The 11,036-nt window shown below is 37.5% G+C and overlaps 1 protein-coding gene across 1 annotated transcript; it reads right to left on the bottom strand.

Annotated features, from left to right (window-relative positions):
• Positions 1–355: 355 nt before the first annotated feature.
• On the bottom strand, positions 356–6,673 carry LOC132176062 (large ribosomal subunit protein eL20z-like). The gene is made up of 4 exons (XM_059588177.1): positions 6,340–6,673; positions 4,629–4,704; positions 1,528–1,642; positions 356–765 (listed from the first exon to the last, which is right to left on the bottom strand). The coding sequence occupies exons 1-4, from the start codon at positions 6,557–6,559 to the stop codon at positions 706–708; spliced, it is 471 nt and encodes a 156-aa protein (XP_059444160.1). The 5' UTR covers positions 6,560–6,673; the 3' UTR covers positions 356–705.
• Between the last annotated feature and the right edge of the window lie 4,363 nt (positions 6,674–11,036).

The following is an 11,036-nucleotide window of genomic DNA, read 5'->3' on the forward strand; positions in this document are numbered from 1 at the left end:
GATAGTGGGAGTGACAAAATGAGTGTGTATAATATTACTCAAAGAATAATAATATTTGCTTGCTCTTTGGGAAGAACTTCGTTCTGCGCACTCTAACATGTGATAAACATAACCGTCATCATCCAACTCGGTTGCATCTTTTCACACAATGTCTTAATGGAGCCTACCACAACAGTTGCATATTCATTATCTCTTTGGAGTTTCATGGCTAATTGTTCCGTTGAGTAAGGCTACTTAATAGATTATAGTATAACTTTCATACAACTTGATGATGTGGCACTATGGCAGTAAAAAATCAATCTTGTATGGCAGTTGTATTAAAGTTTCTTGCCGCAAATATATCCATCCTTCAACATACCACAAACATCAATAATTTATTGTCAAAAATTTAACTGCAGTTGATCATGGTCAAAGCACTACAAATACATAGCATTACATTTTTCCTGTTTTGTTTCAATGTAAGAGATTTAAATCAGTTGCAATTCACCCATGATGCCTGTGCCCACAACATAGTTCAGACACCTCTGGGCTCATAATGTACACCATTGAGGGCTCCATACCATTTTTTTTTTTTTTTCAATTTTTTTTAACTTTCACAAGTTTCATGATAAATCTTCGAACATATCCATACTCAAAATAAAATTTCAGGATTACAGACAAACACATGCATCCATTTTGGTACCTATACAGCTCTTCACTGAATGATCACCATTCATCAGCTCCTTTTGTCACACCAAGAACAACAGCAAGGGTAGCAAGAATAGCCTGCACATAGAGCAGTATCATAGAAAGTGTTAGACAAGCCAAAATTAAAAGTTTCATCCTTGCATTTCTGACTCAAGAGGGATATATTGCACAAAACACTTTACTTGTAAAGATTTCTAGGCTTGATCCCTGTAAATCATTGCACAACATAAAATCTCACCCGAAGTTACAAGGGGATAAACATCGCCAACAATAAATTGAAATCACATGTGCAAAATCCAATTATTTTAAGGGTAGACAAAAAGAAGTGAAGATGAAATGGGATAGAGGGTGTTCTAAATAAAACAGGGGTTTTGGATTTGATAATAGGGTGTATTGGTTACAGAGTTCCAAAGAGGCCATTGGTCTGATCTTAATCAATATATTAGAATTGCAAAGGGAGGACCTTCTAGTAGGGTTGACTTTCAGCTTGAAGATTCCACGGCTCAAATTCGAATAACGTTTCCAAGATTTGACTATAACCAGATCAAAGTCACATTTTAGGTAAAAATTCTAATAACAGATTTTTTTGAATTGATATCGTAGCATTTTTAACCAAAAAACAAAACATAAAGGAAAATCTCCTATGATACCATCTTGACTAGCATTCAAACTGAATCTGCATTTAAATATGGCTTCAAAATATGTCTACTAGCCATTGTGCACATGCATGGGCACAAATAAATTTAAGGATGTTTATGAAACTTAAAAGAATAAATATTTAACAATTGATTTTCATTACACACGCGCACAGAGAGAGAGAGAGAGAGAGGTGCTACTCACAGCAACTGTGCAACCGATATATCCTGGTTTCTCTCGATAATCAATTCTGCCACAAATTAGAATAAGTGCCCCAACATACCAGGGGATGGCAGCAAGGAAGAAACCAATAATAAACCTTCAAAAGAGCAATTTTTTCTCAGAATTAACACCTCATAATATTTTACTAAAATTATAAGATGGATAGAGAGAACTAAGATATGATAAATATCCAAGACAACATCCTTAATAGGTCGCATCATAGAAATAACATTAGATAAACGAAACTGAAGGCATACACATAGTTCCAGTAACCAAACTCAAGCTGTGGAAAAGAAAAAAAATAATGCCAGCCAACAAAATCCAAAACCCAAACCACTTTCATTAAAGGTAAGTATGCAACTCATTCCCAGGCTGACTGAGAGTACGTGATTTAGGAAATTTAGACATAAATGCCCAGGCAATGGAGCGGCCATATATAATCAAAATATTATTAAACACAAGCGCAACTCAAGTACACATGGAGTATACAAGAAAAACACATAGCTAGCAATAGAAAACAAGTCGAGAAATTCATGAAAACTAAGCAAATTAAGATCTAAAGTAGTTGTCCAATGGTAAAGAGTTTTGAAAAAGAAAGACTTTAGTTTCACCACCGTCCTCTCGCAGTCTTCAATACTTCTATCATTTCTTTCCCTCCAGAAATACCACAAAAGGCAGGATGAAACCATCTTCCACACAGCTGCGCATTGATAATTACCTCCCAATGCTTTCCAACAAGCAAGAAGGTCTACTGAACTTCTAGACATAAGCCAAACTAACTCAAGACGACTGACGATAGCACTTCACAAAGCACTGACTATCTCACAATGGAGAGGAAGATGACCTACACTCTCCCGACTCATTTTACATATGCAACACCAGTCAACCACAATGACATACTGTTTCCTTAGATTATCCATGGTAAGGATCTTTCCTAGGGCAACTCTCCAAGCAAAGAACGCCGCTCTTAATGGAACATTATACCCCCAAATACTCTTCCAAGGGACAGGGGCGCTCTCATGAGGTACAAGGACATTATAGAAAGATCTAACACTAAACATCGATTTCTTGGAAGACACCCGACGTAGTTTGTCTTCACCTCCCTGTCTCAATCTAAAAAAATACAACATATTAAAAAATGAAGTAATGACATCATTTCCCAATCATGGGCTCTTCTGATAAAGCTTATATTCCATTGATGACAACCACTAGATAACTAAGTAAATTTCCACATAATCATCTTTTACGCAAGCAATACTATACAAAACTAGGAAATTTTCCTCAAGTGCTTGATCCCTACACCACAAGTCGTGCCAAAATCTAATCTTGGAATCATCTAGAAAACACAAGCTCACTTTTTAAGGTGTGGAGGATGGCCTCGTTACATATAAAAAAATAAAAAAATAAAAACGTGGAGGCCGCAGCCTCCGCTTCACCGGGGATAGGTTGCCCATCCTTGCTCTAGTATCCAATGCCATAAGGACCCACCCCTCTTTTCCTCTCACAAAGGTGCGAAACCACCCTCACAAAGGAGAAGGTGTGACCCACCTCCTTGAGAGGCGTGAGGTTAGTTGTATACTCCTGTAAAGGGGAGACTGGAGAGGGTGAAAACGTACCCCCTCCGTACCTCTTGCAGATTCATAGGGATGGGTCTTCCACCCCCACACAAGGGCTCCACACCTCCTGCGGAGGAGTGGGGTGGGTTGTCCACCGCCTGTGTGCCCCTCACAGAAGAGGGAGAGGGAGACCCACCTCCCCCGTCAAGTGGAGGCTAGCAGCTGCCACTTCTGGAGGTCGGCCTCCAATCAGCCTTTTCAATTTTACATTTTTTTTTTTGGGGGGGGGTGGGGGCTCAAATGTGGGCCCCCATCGAAAACACTTCTCAATTTTCACTTTTTCAAAAACTCTTTTCAAAACCAAAAACATTGTTTGAAAAATTTAGCAAACAAACCCTTAATTGCTCTATCAAAGACCAAAGCAATCAAAAGGCCAAAGAGAAATTTCAATCCACCAGGAAAGGCATCAAACTCAAAGAGTCCCACCCTATCATTCTCAAACAAGTACCTTACTTATAAATATGTGGTTTCTCAATTACATCAGTTAAAAGCATTAATTCAAATATTGTGGATATACTCAAGTTTCTTTATCAGAAAGAATGAACAATAGACAAATAACATACAGCAAACCGATGCCGGAGCAAATGAGCAAGGGTGGTTGCCTCAATTTACTAATTTATGTAAAACTAATATTGAGTACTTATTGACAGCAAATACAAGAATAGAGCAAAGTAGCAAAAGGTGCCTTGAAAGAAACATTAAAGAATAACAAATAGTGAAATAACTAGTTAGATAATATGTCCATATACAAAAGGGCACCTTTAAAGCAATTCAAACAAACATAAGTTGACATGCATACAAAAATCAATAAACAACACTTATGCCCAACAAGCTAATCTCAATTATATTTGTGACATAACTTAGGAAGTGGATTACACCACATTAGAGTAGATTTAAAACCAAGGAAGAGAGTAGATCCCAAACAATACACTCAGATCCTGATTTGAACCCCAATTTAATGTCTTTCTTGTTTGAGTCTCTGAACATATCAACTCCTACTCCCCTACATGCTGCTGCATGCCAGGAAGTTAGAATCTGCACATTACAATTGTGTGCCTCGAAACGTTAACCAGATAAGGTTACACCTCCACATACTCCGCATTAACAAAACCAGATTGCTGAATATGTATTATGAATTAATCTTGAATTTCTGAAGTTGATGCCTACCTCTATGTATTCTAAGAAATGTAGTGTTAAATTATGAACGCTAAAATTTCTTTTTTTTTTTTTTTTGATAAGTAAAATTTCTTAATTAACTTTTACCAGGTCTTAATCAAAATTCCCATTTCAAATCAATTATATGTGAAAAATTGACACCTGAACCCGCAAACTGGCAATGGAGACTTCATTCAAGGATAAAAATACAAAAAACAAATAGTAAATTTTTGTTGAATCTATATGTTGACTTAATACTTGGAACCTAAATCAGTAAAATCCAAGCATAAAGAAACAATGGTGAAAACTTACAGGAACCAGCCAACACCTATACCACAGCAAGGAAGGCGACGCTCTCGCACTGGTATTCCCTCAGCAACAGCGTAACCTTGAACAAAATTGAAGGCATCCAATTATATAACGAAAAAAGATTCAAATGCCAATTAGCACAAATGAAGACTTATGAAGCATGATGGTGAAGGTTCGCTTAAACTATACTAACAAATTAATGTATTGTATGGCTAGCTGTTATTAAAAATGGTATACACCAGATAATAAGATTGGAATCTGAAATATCATGATCTCTCACAAAAGATATCAACCAGAGTACTTACAAATTTTCCAATCAAAAGAATCCCAATGGAATCATTAAAGAATCCAGAAGACAAGTATCATTTGGAGTTGACTCCATCTATGACTAGTCTGCAATTCCTCTCATTAACTGGTTTTGGTAGCTAGTGTCATGAATTTAACAGCATAAAAATTCTTTTTATGTCCAATTATTTATATATTTAGTTTTTCCTATTACTTATATGCTTGGTTGTTGTGCTCCTGCACAGTTGCACAGCTACGTTTAAAAATCACAAAACTTATGCACTCCATATCGGCTTTAATTTACTAATCTCCAAAGGTTAGTAATTGATTCACATTATTGCTGTACTTTAGCTCCACTTTTTACTTACAACCAAATCCATTTAGGTGGCCGGAGCTCCATTAACCCAGGTTGGAGGCAGCATATGAAGCCATCGCCTTTTTGCACATTTCACGTGGATGGTCACAGATGATATCAGCTTGAAATGTATGCTTAGTGGTAGACACAAGTAAAATAAGTTAGTAGTAGCCCATATACAACAACAACTCATGCATATAAAAGATCGCCTAACTCCCCGAATTTTTTTTAATCCCCACTTTCACTAACAAAAAGACTCAAATCTACCTTAAAAAATATGTTTGGAAACCTCCAGCAAGCATACTTCTACCAGTATCAACACATATGCAAAGAACTTACTTTCTTATTAATCCCTCTGAATGCAATTTCAATTTTGGGCATTTGTTAACAATTGGGGACCGCCTTTTCTATAATTTTATAGGGCATCCATATTTTTTTGATAAAGAGATAGAAATTGTTATTAACATACCCTAATACACATGGAGTATACAAGATAAGCACAAAACTATAAGATCTAAAATTAAGACTTCAAAAGAAACAGAAAAAGAAGAAGTAGCCGAGCTACATCATGCTGTCAGCCTATCAAATATCAATCAATGATGACGAGTGGTAGACCTCGGCTGTTGGAGAGGGCAGTTTGGTAGTCTTCATTGTGCAGTAGCGTAAAAGTTGGCTTCTGTCCAGCCTCATGTGGTGTATATGGAGATAAATAAAGAAATTAAAAGCTTTTTTCTTCAATACCCTTTACCACTAAACGGCTGTCTTTGATTGCCTTCATTTTTCTTTTTTTTGTAATTTCAATTAATTATTAAAAAAAAAAAAAAAAAAACATTTGCAATGATCTCAACAACCCAAATGAAGAAAAATCAAAATACAAGGTAAAAATGCTCTCGATAGATTTCACGATCTAACTTCACTTTGAACTCTGTATGCATATAAGTACATAAGTTCACCGGAAAATCAGGGATCAAACCCAAGATAGTAACCATTCCAATTCACCACAACCAAAGCCCAAGAATTCATTAACCCCAGAACCGAAAAAAAAAAAAAAGAAAAAGAAAGAAAAGGAAGTACCTGGAACGGTTTGATATGCTTGAGCATAGTACTGAGGGGGCGGAGGAGCGGAGGGCTCGGTGGCGCCGGGCGGCGGGGCAGGCTGAGGCAAGCCCATAACGGGCGGCGGCGGAGGATAGTTGGCCACGCCTTGGAAGGTGCCGTACTGACCCTCATTCTGCTGATGCTGAACATGGTGGTGTTCGGCGGGGACTCCTCTGTTTTTCCCTTCTTCGCTCATTTTTGTCGGATTTAGAGACAGTTGAGTTGGGTTGGGTTGAAGATTTTGGATCTTCTTGGTATTTGGGTTAATGAGACTCTGACTCTCTGTTTTGGTTGAGAAGTAGCTGTTGAGTAGTAAATGCTCATATCAGAACTCTTACACGTGCTAAGGGTTGGAACCTCGAATCTGGATGTAATCCAGCTTGGACCAATAACAGCCTTACACGTGCCATTAGTGACTTTGTGTGTTAGCTCCAACCATGTTTTAGGACTGAGGATCCTAGACTTGAAATTTGGGATGGTAATTTGCTTGGACAGTGGGTTTCAAAATGTTAGAGAATATATGTCATATCTTGAATTGAGAAAAATTCACTTTAAGTTTAAAGAGTTTTTCAATTCAAACTTCAATATTTAAAAATTGGCAATGTACCCTCCTAATATTTTAAAAATTTTCAATTCAGACCATCTGTTACTAATTTTCGTCTAATTGGACAAAAATCATCCTACGAGTATCTCACGTAAAATTTTGATGTCTTGTATTCCAATTTTGCCATTATTAAAACCTATGAAATTACATAATTATTTTCAATTTCATAGGTTTTAATTAGTGTAATTACGTAATTTCATAGGTTTTAATGAGGACAAAATTAGAATAGAGAGCATTAAAATCTCACACGAGACGCACATGAGATGATTTCTGTCCAATTAGACGGAAATTAGTAATGGAGGGTCTGAATTAAAAGTTTTTGAAACATTAGGGAGGTACATTGCCAATTTTTAAACATTGCGGTTCGTATTGAAAAACCCTTGAAACTTCAGGGGGTAAAGTGAATTTAACCCAAATGAAATATATTAAAATCATATTGTATGTAACGTACTTTTTTATAAGAATTATTGTAATCAAGTTTGATGGTAATAAGATTTGATTACTATACTTATTTATCTCAATTCTCCTATAAAATAAACGTAGGTTTGATGGTAATCAGATTTTATTTTATTTTTGTTATTTATTTATTTTTCCATTTAATTATGTTTTTCTTCAATTGTTAAGGATAGAAAATCATTTCGATTAGCGTTGATTTGATTTGTAATTAATTACTTTGAATTTGAGAGATTTGTTCTGTATTTGAAATCACCTTAAAGCTCTATAGATAAAGTCATGTACCCAAATCACACATCAAGAAAAATATAGCCTATAAGGCTTTAATGTATAGATGTAAGTAGGGGTGGATATGGGTCGGATTGGGTCGGGTTTGAAGGTTTTTGGCTACCTGACTCGCACCTTGTGGGTATTGAGAATATCACCCGAGACCCAGCTAGACTAAATAGTATCCATTGGGTCTCGGGTTTTGAGGTGCAGGCAGAGCGGGGTGGATGATTCGGGCTGTGCGAGGCGAGGCGAGCAAATTGGAATTTGGAACAATCAAATAAACAGTTTCCTTCAAAAAGACTCTTGAATTTCTCAATGAAAAAATATTGGAGTTTGTGACTTGGAAAAGTCAAATAAACATTTAGTAAGGCATTACCAAATAAACATTTTTCTCAATGGAAATTAAAAGTGCACGGGAATTGTGGTGGGCCTTTATGAGTGTGTATCACTAGGAGGAATTGGAAGACAACTCACATTTGAATTTAATTCACTTATCTTCTTGGATTATGCAAGGCATTACGAAATCCAACTTATGAATCCATCGCTCTCTAGCTTCCTCAACCTGTAAAACTACTACCTTCGGTCCTTCGGCTTATTAGGCTGATTGTAGAGAGATATCTGTTTACATCTGTCTTCCATCTTCAAGAGCTTTTGGGTTGGGGATTTGGAAGAAATGGTTTGTGGATGTCTCGGGGTAACGAGAAAGAGCGAATGAGAGAGAGAGAGAAGGCTGAGCGGTGGTTGAAGGAAGAAAGTGATTTAGTGATTTAGTGAAGGAGAATGAGTCTCTTTTGTGTTATTTTGACATAGAGAGAGACCTGGGTGGCTAGACGTGGACAAAGGTGGTTGACCGGTGCTCTGAGAATGGAGGCAGGACTCGTGCAGGTGGGAGCGGCGCAGACGAGAGAAAGAGAGAGAGAGAGAGGCACATGATTGCAGGAGATGAGTTGGGAGGATTAGGGTTTTGATTTTTTGTTATGGGGCGGGTACCCGCATAAGCAAATAATTTATAACCACAACCCGCCTCGCCCTGCACAGGTTGGCCAAAATCCAACCCGGTTATGCAATTTTAACCCTGAAATCCGGTCTGTGTGGGTTGGACCAGGGCGGACGGGTCGGGTATTGCGGGCTTGGCTGGATTTTGCACACTCTTAGATGTAGGTCATAAGCCGAATCACCTAAAATCTCCGTGTTTACTCTATTTTCATTATCTCTCTTTATTTTATTATTAGTTTCTATACCATCAAATCTAATTACAATCACTCTTATAAAAGGTACGTAATAACTCTAGCAGACTAGGGTTTGTTCCCTCTAGCCGCCAAAGAGAGGAGTGAGATTTGACGCCTCCCCCCCTCCCTTCTTCCTTCCTCCTCCCTCCCTTCCCGCCTCTTTGGAGGTCTTTCTATCCACCTATTTTGAGGCCCTACTTTGCTTCATCAGAAGCGTTATCTATAACGCCCCCAAAACTGGCCTTGACCAGCCTGGTAGAGTTACTGGCAATTACCCTAGTTTGACCAACTGGTGGCTAAATGGGGAAACACCCCTCTAAGCATTATCAGAGTTAATGCATAGGAAGGTAAACTAAATCCGAGAAGTCTATAATCATAATAGGTGCAAGTATAATCCTCAAATTAAAGACATGGAGCAATTAATAATAATATAAGGCAAACCTGATAACAACATGGAGATCTTAAAGCAAAGTCTATGGTAGCGACCATGCCACCCTTGGGTTCTAAGAACAAGCTCCCTATAAGAGTAATAACCGTGTAAATCTAACGACTTAGTAAGTAAACCTCACAATTGGGTATGATATGAGCTTATGATTATTAAGCATAAATAAACGTGCAATTTTGATAAACATTGAAAAGAGGTGTTGTCTCCGTTAATACACCTTGAAAATATCGTTTGGTTTGATAAAGGATGGTGTACTTTTGGCGGTAATCGCCTAAGTATGTTAATGTAGAAAACTAATGGTTTATAAGTCATAACTATCATATATGGTTTATTCGAGATATTACTCCATTTCAGCAAAGTTGGCGCTGTCCCAAGGACTTGTAATACAATGCCGGTGCCTCGACCATTGTACGCTACCGTACATAACACTAACAGCCCGACCGAGTCCGACCTCAGGTGGCCCACGCTACTAATAATGTACGTCCTGTAGTGACCAACCATTAAGCAATGGCTACACCAGTCATGAAACCATCATTGAATCCAAGGCCCATATAACAACACACATTTGACCATAGATTCAAGTCTATACAGTAAGCCCATGGCCATTATACCACACGTACCGGTGTACCATGTCATACAATGCATCTTATCAACCAATTATTAAAGCAATTACCAAGTTATTACAAAAGGTTTCCATCTTCCCCAAAAAGCCACACAAAGGTGGTGGAAACCTCACAAGGAGGTAGTGTATTCTCTACCTAGAGCGGAGGAGGAGCTTCTCTCACAAAAATGAGAGAAGAGGGTTTATGATTGATCTTAAACTGCAAAATAAAAATTAAGAAAAGCTCCAACATATGCTTTACTTGTGACAGGATTCTCCAAGAGCCATTCAACTTCTGTTCACTCTCATGCAAGGTCCATTTCACTTCCCTCCTTCCTCAATTCTTTGCCTGTCTCATGTGTTTTATATTCTGTCTTATTGTTTTCCAACAACATATATAATCGTATACCCATGATTGGTCTCAAGTGTTTTATATTCTGTCTTATTGTTTTCCAACAATATATATAGTCGTATACTCATGATTGGTTTTATTTCTTTGCAATTCTAGGAAAAATTTTCTTATGCATTCCTAACTTCTTTACTCAGTTTGCATAATCATGGAAGAATTCCCATTTGGGGTTGGTAGCAAAAATTCTCAAATGGGTTTTTTATTTTTTTATTTTATTGGGTTTTTGTCGTGCGAGTATATGTAAGGGGACGGTAGTTGGTGTTTTGGGTTCGACTTGTGTCGAGGCATTAGTATAAGACTATATAGGTCAATCTTAACTCGACTTATTTAATCAACAAGTCAGACCCCTAAACCCTAACCGCTAATTTTGTATTAGGGTCATATCAAAACTTACTAGCCTTAATTAATATCGCGTGTTGGGTTTAAGATGTACCAAGGCATGATGATGGAATAATTTTGACACAAACCCTAACTTGTGTATGTATACATGAATGTTGGGGTAACAATTCGTGTTTGAGTGTTGGATTCAAAGCTATATAGATTAACTCTAACTCAACCCATCAACCCTAAGTCATTAATTTCGTGTCGGGTTCATGACCTCCTAATTAAATGTCACATGTTGGATTCACAACGTGTTGAGCCATGAGAAGACCCTTCAATTA

The sequence above is a fragment of the Corylus avellana genome, chromosome ca3 (assembly GCF_901000735.1).
Source record: "Corylus avellana chromosome ca3, CavTom2PMs-1.0".
Lineage (NCBI taxonomy): Eukaryota > Viridiplantae > Streptophyta > Magnoliopsida > Fagales > Betulaceae > Corylus > Corylus avellana.

What these genes read in the sequence shown, in the direction of transcription:
- LOC132176062 (XM_059588177.1), bottom strand. Translation starts at nt 6,559, where the DNA reads ATGAGCGAAGAAGGGAAAAACAGAGGAGTCCCCGCCGAACACCACCAT. An exon ending in AGCATATCAAACCGTTCCAG is followed by an intron (nt 4,705 to 6,339) that starts GTACTTCCTTTT and finishes ATTTTGTTCAAG; the next exon opens with GTTACGCTGTTGCTGAGGGA. An exon ending in ATATCGGTTGCACAGTTGCT is followed by an intron (nt 766 to 1,527) that starts GTGAGTAGCACC and finishes CTCTATGTGCAG; the next exon opens with GCTATTCTTGCTACCCTTGC.